Consider the following 11,889-nt stretch of genomic DNA (forward strand, 5'->3'; position numbering starts at 1 on the left):
AAATGTGTGGTATTATACACCTATTTTCTTAGAAATTAGAAAAGCTAGAAGGGACACACAACTGGCCCAAGTAAAGAGTGACCAGACTTCGCCTTTGAAGCATACCCAGAAAGGATGTCCAGGGAAGTTCAGGGCTCCTGGGGGACAGACTTTCCAACAGTTCTCACAGAATACATGGCAACACATTTACTTAAATTAAAAAATAAAAGTCAGCTGATGAGTTTGCTAATGGGTATAGGGTTTGCAGTAAACGTGTTAAAATTGCAGCTCCACGGTTTTAATGAAAATATATTTAAGGCACACAGAAAATACTATGTGACAGAAATTACATTCATTCTAATGAACGTATGATACAAAATTTTAGAATTTTAAAGTAAGCTTGTGTAAAGAGTCTTGTTAAAACTTGTTATAAAAACGTAGAAGCTAAATGAGCAAAACAATGTTTTAAGATCCCTGTAGCTCACTGCTAACACTATACTACCAGAACATGTCTAAGTCAAAATTCTTAGTTGCCAGCTTGAAACCAGAAACCAACTTGAGCTGACTGAAGCAGGAAAGGAATTTATTAAAGGATACTAAGCAGCTCACATAATTGGGAGTCAGGCTGGAGAACAAGATTCAGAAGTTCCACAGCCATGTGGCGTGTCCCAGACACACAGCAGAGCTGGGTCCCTGTGGACACTACTGCCAAACAATACAGACTGAAGCTTGCAGGCACCGATACTGCTGGCAGGCCCACCAGAAGCATCAAAGGCCTGGCTCCTTTATGGACTTGCCCTTGCTGTGACTGTTCTGACCAACAGTGTGTTGTCTGTAGGACCCGATTCAGTCTGGGTCGTCATAAGCAGAGCTTAGGCCTCTCTAGCTGCAAAGAAGACCAGGGAAGAGTACCTGACACACTGACATCGATCTCCCACCAAAGCTCATAAAGTACGGACTTCTCAAAAAATAAAGATTGTTTTTATTTAAATTTTTATTTTTTAAATTAGTTTCAGGTATATAACACAGTACAACAGTTATACTTTTTACCCCTCAAAGTGACAACCCCCCTCCTCCAACCCATCGCCCCACTCCCACCCCCAATATCATACATATCTATTACAATTCCATTGACCAAAGAGAGTTCTGATGTTGAACAGTTGAAAACAATGATTAACAATCTTGATGAACAGTGGTCTTTAATTTGAATTACAGCTTTTTGTTTCCAAAAAACTCTCCGCTGAGAATTTCTTTTAATCCACTGCATTATTATGACACATTTGTGGTTTTTGTTTCTGATGCATGTTAAAATGCAGATCACTATTTTATTTTATTTTATTTATTTATTTTTTTTTTAAAGATTTTTATTGGGGAATTGGGGGGATGGGAACAGTGCTGGGGAATTGGAAGAAGGGGAACAGACAAGTTACTGTCGTTTTTTGTTCTTCAGTCTAGTTGTGGAGGATGTTGCTTCACTGGCCCAAGTTGGCACCATCATTGCGCTCTTCCTGGGTGAGGCAGATCAGTCGCCGGCTTCTGGACGGCCGCTCACTGCGGCTGCTGGCCGCTCACGCTGGCTGCCGGCTACATATGGTAGCCCATTGCAACCCACTGCCACAGGGACTGCAGCCTACGCCGTCGCCGGTGACTCACGGCAGCCCAGCTCCAGGTTGAGCTGTTGTTCAGCATCTTAGCTGTGGAGGGCAGTGTCACTGGCCCTCATATGTGGGATCCGAACCGGGGCCCTCTGGTGTCCCCAGCCAGTTATTAACCAAAGCGCCACTCGGCCGGCCCGCAGATCACTATTTTATATCATTATTTTTCTGAATGAAAAATCCCATTGCATGAGTTATTGTCACATGGGATCATGACTTGGAAAATGTTCCTGTAATTCTAGGCTAAAATTTCAATAGGAAGGGAGAGAGGGAGAAACAACACATTTTCTGAAGTCTAATGAGAGTTGTTTTGTTTTGGTGTCATTCATGATGCAAACTGTTTAGTCAGAAAAATGGAACCGAATCCTATCTCAAAGTCGGTCACTATAGTAATACCTGGGGCTGAGATGATGAATTATCTCCTTTTCTAGGTGGGAGAGTGAGTTGTGCAAACTTTGTAGAGGACAATCTGGTAATATGAATATAAAAGCTTCAGAAATCTCATTTGTTGACATTAGAGAACAGCAGTCTGCAAATTTTCTGTAAAGAGCCAGAGAGTAACTATTTAAGGGCTTGTGGGCCATATGGTCTGACAACTACTCACCTCTGCCATTGTCACCCAACAGCAGCCATAAATGACATAGAAATAGGTGTGGCTGTTCCAATAAAACGTATTTACAGAAAAAGCTGGACTGAGGGCTACAGTTTGCCAGCCCTGCTACAGAAGAGGTTGCATATTAACAACACAGGCGCCTAACATTGAAGAAAAGTGGAATAAATGCACCAAGGTAGATAAATGTTGAATCTCCCTCTTTGAAACTGCCAGAAGCAGGAATCTGAAGGAAGAATCACAAGTGCCCAGGTCTGAATAACCTTAAATGACCTTTGGTTTACATCATGGTCTTGATTTCTTCACTCTATTGGACATTTCATTTGGACTACAACATTAAAATTGCAGTGTCATGAGTGGAGCTTGACTGTCTAGGTTCAGCCTGGCTCTGTCATTTACTAACAGATGACTCTGGGCAACACCAAACCCAGAGAAGACCCATGGAACATATTCACACGAGGGATGAAGGCTGAGTACACAGTGAGTTCTTGATAAAGAGGGCTTAAGATTTCATTAAAGGTTAAACACGTACCACTCCTCTGACAGACAGTGGAACCTGCACCTTATGATAAGGAAATATAATGAGAAAGAAACATGCATGAAGGAAACAGTAATTTGGGTTGAAGAAACCCATGTTTCCCACAGTTCCACAGTGGAGGGAATTCTAGGGACAGGTTCAGAATCTAGAAGGACTTTGTGCCACAGAGAAAGATGGTCACGAGCAATAGTACTTAAGTTGTCTATTACCAAATATGCTACAAATCTCCTAGATACAGCACCGTTGTTTTTCCCAAAGTCTTTTTTAGTCAAAGTCCAGGAAGCTAATAAATTAAGAGGTTGCATATCTTTATTAGTTTTCTATTGCCATCATCAACAATCATAACAAATTGCTACCAACTTAGTGGCTTAACAATGAAACTTTATTACCGTACAGTTCTATGGGTCACAAGTCTGATAAGAGTCGCCCTAGAGAAATCAAGGTGCTGGCAGAAAGTGTCCTTTCTGGGGGCTCTAAGGGGGAACCACTTCCTGCTCACTTGGCTGACTGATTGACAGCATTGAGTTCTTTGCTTTTGTGGGACCAAGGTCCCTGTTTTCTTGCTGGCTGTTAACTAAAGGCTGTTCCCAGACAAAGACAATCACATTCCTTGGCTCATGGTCCCTTCACCAACTTCAAAGCCATCAACTGCAAAACCACTAATGTACATCTCTCAGAACCCCTCTCCTGCCTCCCTCTTCCGCTTTTAAGGACCAAACTTCTAAACACTCACATCTTCAATGTATCTGGCATAATAATTTAATGAAAACTACACAAGGTCATCAACTTGTAATATATTCATTATGAAATTATTCCATAAATTACTATATGATGCTAATAAACATTTTCAAACATAAGCACACTCTAATTGGATTCATCTAAGAGATGAAAAACTACAAAGATTATTCATTTTAAAAATTGAACTCCTTACTAATGATACCTCATTTATCACTAATTAACACTTTGGCTTTCTTTTCAGTTCAAGTCTAACATTGGCAAATCACACAATATCTTCATCTTTTCATTTATGGAAGATACTTTCACTTTTCCCCCAGAAAATACTGGGTTACTCATCACCTAATTCCTGATTATGTGCGGTTTCAAACAGGTCAGAGTAGATTTCAGTATATAAAATATTAACCATTTAGGAGTGATCTGTATTTTGTGGGAATGCTGTAATGAAAACAGATGTTTCACTTTTTAGAAGAAAACTGCTGACATTGCAAGAGTTATTTCGAACCCACAATTCTTCAGATAAGAAATCACAAGCCCAACTGAAATCAGTGATTTTTGTAAAAAAGGAAAAAGTCCCCACTGGTATTTAGTATATAAATCCTTTCTTAACTTTTGAAGTTAGGGTACTACTGTAAAATATGAGTTACGTTTTCTAGTAACATTCGTAAATACCCCCAAATGACAGTTATAGCAGCATCTAAGCATGTACGATCACTGAGGGCCAGATGCATTGATGTTACCTGTACAAGGACGCCCACACAGTTCATAAGCAGAGCCAGGTCTAGAACCCCGCCCTGTGCTTATCTAGAAGACTCTTGCTTAATCCTTTCCAGGGATGTGCAGCACACCTTTTATTTACTAATTTAACCCTGAGGACAGGGACACCTAGTGGCACAATAAACGGAAAGCTGTTTTCTAAGGCGGGCTCGCACACCTTTGCCTGTTTGGATTCAGTTTTTTTTTAAGTGAATAACAACGCCTCCATGTGGGAGCATTTGGGGAGGCAAATACAGAAGACGCCTACGTGCTTTTTACTGGCGTGTGCTCCAGAGACGTACACCATATGGTCACAACGCACGCAACTTTGTTCTAGGCCATTCAGCTTCTAAAAATTAATTTCCGGCCCTTGCGGTCCAAGACTAGGGATCCTACCCACTTCCCCGCACCTACGTTTCCTGGCCTCTACTTCACTTGTGATGGAAACACGTTATTCCGCGTTCCCTGTTTCTCCGTAACATTTTCCCTTAGTAACGTCTCCCCATCGCCTTTCACTCCGCTGGGAAACTGGCTCTCCCGTGTTCTCCCTCCTAAGCCACCTTCAGGAAGTTCCATCCTTTCTTCTGCTTCCCGCTCGGTCTCTCGGCTTCCGAGACCACCGTCCGGAAATCAGCAAAACCATCCTGCACACGCGCACTAAACTCGTCACCGCTTGGCCTCATGGGTACAGCTGGTTGGTTACTTTCAATAGGACTCGCGGAGACTACGGTGCGGTAAATCTCGCGATACTTGCTGCAGCCAGTCGGCCTGAGTTTCTGTGGGTTCCTGCCCTCCCTTTTTATCTCCGTTTGTCGCCTGAGCTGCTGTGTTGCCAGGAGTGGCCGGGCCTCGCATCATGACATCCGCTCTGGAGAATTACATCAACCGTATCCTTTGGTGGCGGCTGCTGGCGCTAGCGGGAGCGTGGCGAGGCCCACGGCCGCCCTGGAGAGGCCTGTGCTCGGGAGGCCGGGGTCGGGATCGGCGGGCGGTTGGGACTCCCGGCCACCGGGTGGCCCTGGTGCAGGGGTTAAGGATCCGGGACCGGCGGATCCCGCGCCCGGGGCTGGAACCCGCCGCGGCTTCTACGAGCCCGAGGCGCCTTTTAATTTTAACCTTTAAACAATGAGATTATTCTGAACGTTCCCCCGCCTTTCTAGAAGTCAGCTATTGATTCATCATTACTACTTCCCTAGGGCTGTGCGGTCAGGTTTGCGAATAAAACGAACAGTCGTCCTAGCGGCGACGATGGTCTTGTTAATCTACGTACTTGTTTTATTCTTAGTATTTATTTGCTCGTTGTTCGAGGATAGCAAAAATTTTAAGGATGATGGTCAGGTTGAAATTCTGTCCCTTTACCATTTCAGTTTTAGCTTCTTTGTTGATGAATGAAAAGAATGCTTGTTGTTGGCAATGGATCGTCACAGGGGGCAAATAATTTAAAAAGCCTCTGTGAAGTCTTAAAAATCCTCTATCATTTGTTACATTTTAAAGTCTCGGGACAGAAACACTACTTTGTGCTCACATACACATTTCGGACAAAAGTGAAATACGATTTTTAATGAGGCAAAGTCTATTGCTATCTTAGGACACTGATTATAGGTTGGTTCTTTTGAATTCCAGAAGCCACGCCGTGGAAGACAGTGTTTTAACACGCTTGAAATCATTCAAGCACCATCCATTTTCGTTCTACAGATGAAGAAACAGGTCTAAGAAAGGGGGACATGTCTTGCTCAAAGTTAGTGCGGCAGTAATCCCTATAAAAAAAGACCAAATAACCCAGCTGTTTCGAGACAGGCTACATTGATCACAAAAAAAAAAAAAAAAATTTTTCCCCCTTTTTTGTGTAATTATGACAAGGAATTGAAGAAGTTAGAAACCACGTTTTTATGTTGTGAATGTACTGGCTGTGTTGAATAGTTGTATCTTCCTTCTGTCACCTTTTCCCTAGTAATTCAAACTACTCCTTGCGCTGTTCTAAGTTTTCAGTTTGCGTTCCCTGAGAAATGCTTTCCTTGATTCAGTTATTGGGAACTGTTGCTGTTATTACTTCTGACGGGAGAATGATTGTGGTAAGTAATTTGCGTATTCTTCCCTGCTTTCTTGGAGGTTTATTGGTTGTAAATTTTTATGTAGAACCTCTAATCTTTGATGCCTAGGCACCACAGTATACCTGCACTGCAGTTTTTGTTGTTGTTGGATTTTATTGGTGAATTAGGGAAGGGAAAGGTGTTAGGGAGTTGGGGAAGGGGAACACTGTTGGGGAGTTGGGGAAGGGGAACAGCCAAGTTGTTTTGTTGTCCTTCAGTCTTAGTTGTGGAGGACGCAGCTAGCTCAGCCCCAAGTCCAGTCGCCATCCGGCCGCCCATTGGCAGCTCGCGGCCACTCAGCTCAAGGTGCCGTGTTCAATCTTAGTTGTGGGTGAGCATAGCCTTCCATCCCATGTGGGAGTCCAACCGGCAACCTTGTTCTTAGGAGCACATGCTTTCACCAGCTAAGCCCTCCCTGGAAAACAGAAAATACTCATTAAGTGTTAGCTCTTAATACCAGTTGAAGTTTGTATTATACAGAGGGTGCCCCAAAAATGTATACACATTTTAAGAAAGGAAAAAACTGTATTAAAATTGTAATACTCAACATATACTGATAAAAGATGAATACAAGTCACGTGCATACCTTCTTTTGGCACCCCCAGTATATATGGGACTGATTTCATCTCTGAAAAAGGGTAATTATATTTGCTTGTTCATAGTAGTTAGTATATCATGATAGTTGAGTGGTCTGGCTTTGAAGCTGTCCTTCGTAGGTCAGACCCTAGCTCTGCTATTTTGTACCTAGGAACTCTTAGGAGCTGACATAACCTCTCTGCGCCTCATTTTTCTTCTCTGAAGTGGGAATGATGACAGCTCCCTCAGAGGGCAGAGGTTAGCTGAGATATGTGTGCGGTGTGTTTAGCAGAGGGCTGAGTCCTAGGGTGTAGCATGAAGTGACACTGTACGATGCCGTAGCTGGTATGTAGGTTCCGTGTGTGTGTGGTTTCCTGAAATTCACTTGTTTCAGCTTGTGTCTTTAGAATGTTAGCTCCTAGACTGGACTACGTGGGTTTTTCTGCTATTTTCTTGGAAATACACTGGTACCGAGGTGTCCTTTGTAACTCTCAACAACCCTGCACTAGTCAGATGTGTGGTCTTAATTTTTTACCCCTTAAAAAACCAAAAGAAAAGTTTTGTGCCCATGAATACTGTTGGTTCTAAAGAGGTACTGTATTTTACAGTGGACTTATATGTATTTTAAAATAGGTACTTTTGTCGGAGGACCCAGCAACTAAAATCGTTGTGTGGTTGAATTTACACCTTCAGGTAAACCTGAATATTTGTCTTTTTCTCTTGATTTTTTTTTTTTTTTTTTTTTTTTTTTTTTTTGCTGCAGGGAACACTGAAAGGTTTTGACCAGACCATTAATTTGATTTTGGATGAAAGCCATGAACGCGTGTTCAGCTCTTCACAGGGAGTAGAACAAGTGGTACTAGGGTTATACATCGTAAGAGGTGACAATGTGTAAGTAAACTACGTCTTTTTTAAGTATTGTAGGTGTACTGCCTTGCTGTATGGAGCAGAGGTTTTTATCTACTGAAATTCACCCATCTTTCTAATAGATCAGTGGCCTGAGCAGGGTCCAGAAAGGTCTGTGCCTTACACCAAATACTTCATTAGAGAAGCTTCTTAAAATGTTCTTCCAAAATACCCCTAATGTCAGAGGACTGTAAATATACTCTGGGGTTTGAAAATTTCTTTGAAATCTCTTGTGTGTGAACTATTTTAAATGATTCATGCTCCATAATATATCTGAATTTATAAACAAGTACTGATGCATTACTTTTGTCTTTTAATGCTTTAGTATAATTGGCACCCTTAATATGTTCCATGTTTATGCTGTGGCCTCAGTTAACTTATCACACACTGATACGGCAGTTTGAGAAATAGATATTAGTGGTAGCAATTTAAGAAATGTCTACAACAGTGTAGAGCAAAACTTTTTAATAGAGCTTTTTGGGGTGGTGGAAACACGCTATTATCTGTATGATCTGCTCTGGTAGGTATGAGCCGTGTATAGCCACTGAGTACTTGGAAAGTGGCTGGTGTGACTGAAGAACTGAATTTTAAATTTTATTAATCGTAATTTTAAGTCATGTGGCTAGCAGCTATTGTATTAGTGCAGTTAAATCGGCTAGAAGATTGTTGAATCCGTTTTCTAGTACATACTGTATAGAATTGAAACATGGCTGGAAGGCAGCAAAAGATATATTAGCATCTCATATATTGGGGCACAGGTAGGCTATAGGATATAGAACACATCTATAAGAATACTATTCATTTGAATTGTTTATCTTAAATCATCTTTAGATGGATAAATTATTTCATCTTTAATCAAAATCAGGGTTTTCTAAAATATTCTTTAGAGATGACTTTTAGGTGTGAAGTTATAAAGTGAGCGGTCAAAAACGAGTGAAAGGCAGTGCAGGTGGGGCCCAGGTCCCCTGACCAAAACAACAGTGGTTCTTTATATTGGGACTCTGCATAATAACTGATTTTAAGAAGATTTCTCCTATTTTAAACAAACAAGCAACATGTATTTTTGAACTTCGATTTTAAAAAAATTTATCATTGCTATAGACTCAGTGGTTTGCTGAAGCCAACTTATGAAAGCTGATTGCTCTGTATTCAGGAATTTTGCAACCTGGTTGGTTGATGTCTTCTTTATAGCTTGAAATTGGCCATAGTGGGATTATTTGCACAATGGATGTCAGTAAACACTGCAAACTAGCCTTCCCATTTTTCTTTGGAGAGGTTATTTTAAAACTTTTACCGGAGCATGTTTTCAATCCGTTGAGATTTTGCTTCCTGGCAATTGTCAGTTTGGATCAAATAAACTCTTACAAGCTTTAAAAAAAAACCCAAAAAACATTTACCAGCGGTCCTACTTACTTCCCTAAGGATTTCAAATGATACTAAATTTTAAGAGTGCAGTTAAAATCTTCAATTTGTTTTATATTGAGAAAAAACTTAGTATGTTCTCCCAGAGTTTGATACTTTCCGTAATTAGAGAACTGAAGGCTTTATATGGGTTAAAGCAAAATAGGGCAAATTCGATATTAAAAGGATTCATTTATAGAATTTACTCTGGTTAAAACGAGACAAATTTAAACAACCAGTTTTTTGTGGAATACTGTTTTATACGTGTCCTGTAGTCTGGATGTAATAGTGCTATATCCAGCTAAGGAGACATGGCCTTGGTCACTTAGCATGGTATGAATGAAATTAATGTTACGTTTGTTTTGAATCAAGGAACAATTTACTGGCTTTAACTCTAGCCAATCACATTAAAAAATCATTTGTTAGATACTTAAGTACCAGTTGCTGTTACTGTCTTTGTATATAAAAAACCACTTTTGGTCTTGAATTTAAATTGAGTAAACTGAGAAATCACGAAAAGGAAATAGAAATTATATGCCATTGATGGATTTAGTTCATTGAAGTTAGTTAAATAACAGACTTTCATTTGCTTATTTAGTAGTGATTTTGTGATTTCCCTCCACTCTCACACCTCCTCTAATTCAGTCCCTAGAGTTGAAATCATAGGATTGGAAGGTTTGGGGGTTTTGTACCGTATCTATCCCATTTGTGTCTTTTCCCTTTACACTCTATGAAATCTGTTCTATAATATTGGTTCCTGTAATAATGTTGCCTTCAAATTATTTTATCTTGAGTTTTGTGACCTAAATATGTAATTCACTACTTGATGAAGAGTTTGTTTTTCATCTTAAAGTAGTTCTTTTTACCTGGTCCTCTCAGTTTTGTCAGAAATTAGATTGTTTTAACTCATTGTTTTTCTTCTCAAATAATTGCAGTGCAGTCATTGGGGAAATTGATGAAGAAACAGATTCTGCACTTGATTTGGGGAACATTCGAGCAGAACCTCTAAACTCAGTAGCACACTGAGGAAGAATTACATACATTGAACATCTGTAAATCTTTGTACAGAAACTGATTATTCTGAGGATGATGTGTGGAATTTTTATGAACGTGTAATTGTGCAATTTTGACTCCATATTCATTGTAATATGTAAATTAAAATATTTTTACATTTTCTTGAATAAACATTTTTTTGCCTATAGGTTTGGTAGCTTGGTTTTATTTTTCTATTAAATAGTGTAAAAATCTTACGATTTTTAGAAGTTTTAGAAAACAATTTCTGACATTTTTGGAATATTGATGGAAAACTAGTCAAAAAGAAATGTGTGTGCTATATAAATCAAGCATACAAATACCATAAATAGTGCAGGGTAGAAGTGTTTCTTTCTTGATTTAAGAGTGTCACAGGAAGGTAAGTCTTGTCTTCTCCAGTTCTCTGAACCATCCGCATTTACCACACTGCCCTGTGGGTTGCTCCCTGCATCTTAGAAGTGTGGGTAAAAATGGGGTTGGTTGAGAAAAGGAAAAAGGCTAAAAAAGTTGCATATTATTTTAAAAAATTGATTCCATATAATCTTAAAAGCCTATCTTAGCTCTCAATTTTAAGAATTGTGGAATTACTAGTATTAAAGTTTTTTGTTGTTTGTAAATGTGATTAAACCTTAAGTTTGTATTGAGATAGAGCTTGCTATTGTCAACAACTTTCTGTGACACTGATTACATAAGCCTGATTTCAAAAGAAGTAAACATGGTTTCTCAGAGCATTTCAGGCCTATTTGGTTGATTATTTGGGTGAATTAAATAGATAATGTCCCTTATCTACATGTAGGCTGTTTTCTAAAACTCCTTTGTACCATTGGTTGATGACACTTTTTAAAGAATCCATACAAACATTATTAGAATAAATATTGTGTATATATCTGGGCTAGTCCATAAAAATTCTCATCAATTCAGTGTGTAGGCCAAAGTGTGTATCTTTGTGATGAGAAGAAAATGAAAAAATACTTAACAGTCTTGTCATTCAAACAAAATTGAAATAGTTGTTTCTTTCTTTTTAGTAAGTGTTGAAAATAGGTGTTGGCAAGTTTTTTGGATAAAGATGCAGGTAGTAAATATTTTAACCTCTTAGGACCATGTGGTGGTGTCTGCCACAACTACTCAACTCTTGTAGCATGAAGACAGCCATGGATTATACATAAATGAAAGGTCATGGCTGTGTTCCAATAAAACATTTACAAGAACAGGTGGCAGGCTGGACTTGGCCTGCAGGCCACAGTTTGCTGACCCCTGGCTTAAACAATACAAACTCAAGAATAGATGGTAGCTATTGTATAAATTCTGAGGAGGCTTCTAGAATGGATTCTTTCAGAACTTACAGGTGGATTTCATTTGTAAATTTTAATTTTTAAGATGTTTACTAATTAGACATGGTAGATTTTGGTTCACAAACATTTTCCGGAAGAAAATTAACTTTTCTCACAGAAGCGAGACTTGTTAAGGGGAGAGACCTGTTGAGATACTTTTCTCCAAAGGTCATCTACCACTATCACCCAGAATAGCTTGGTTGATGTTCTGATGTTCAGGACTGTCCCTGGGAGTATTAGAGGAAGATTCGCTAGTATTGGCTATTCGGAAACATTTGGC

At 39.6% G+C, this 11,889-nt stretch overlaps 1 protein-coding gene and 1 long non-coding RNA gene across 2 annotated transcripts in view; one reads left to right on the forward strand and one right to left on the reverse strand.

Annotated features, from left to right (window-relative positions):
- Positions 1 to 4,915, reverse strand: part of LOC109377628 (uncharacterized) — an 11,002-nt gene extending 6,087 nt beyond the window's left edge. Inside the window, exon 1 of the long non-coding RNA XR_002122907.1 lies at positions 4,688 to 4,915. This is a non-coding gene — a long non-coding RNA (uncharacterized LOC109377628). The remainder of the gene's footprint in view (positions 1 to 4,687) is intronic.
- Positions 4,916 to 5,047: 132 nt separating this feature from the next.
- Positions 5,048 to 10,447, forward strand: LSM8 (LSM8 homolog, U6 small nuclear RNA associated). The gene is made up of 4 exons (XM_019634037.1): positions 5,048 to 5,160; positions 6,305 to 6,345; positions 7,703 to 7,830; positions 10,182 to 10,447. The coding sequence occupies exons 1-4, from the start codon at positions 5,130 to 5,132 to the stop codon at positions 10,270 to 10,272; spliced, it is 291 nt and encodes a 96-aa protein (XP_019489582.1). The 5' UTR covers positions 5,048 to 5,129; the 3' UTR covers positions 10,273 to 10,447.
- Positions 10,448 to 11,889: the final 1,442 nt, after the last annotated feature.

The sequence above is a fragment of the Hipposideros armiger genome, unplaced genomic scaffold (assembly GCF_001890085.2).
Source record: "Hipposideros armiger isolate ML-2016 unplaced genomic scaffold, ASM189008v1 scaffold_1483, whole genome shotgun sequence".
Lineage (NCBI taxonomy): Eukaryota > Metazoa > Chordata > Mammalia > Chiroptera > Hipposideridae > Hipposideros > Hipposideros armiger.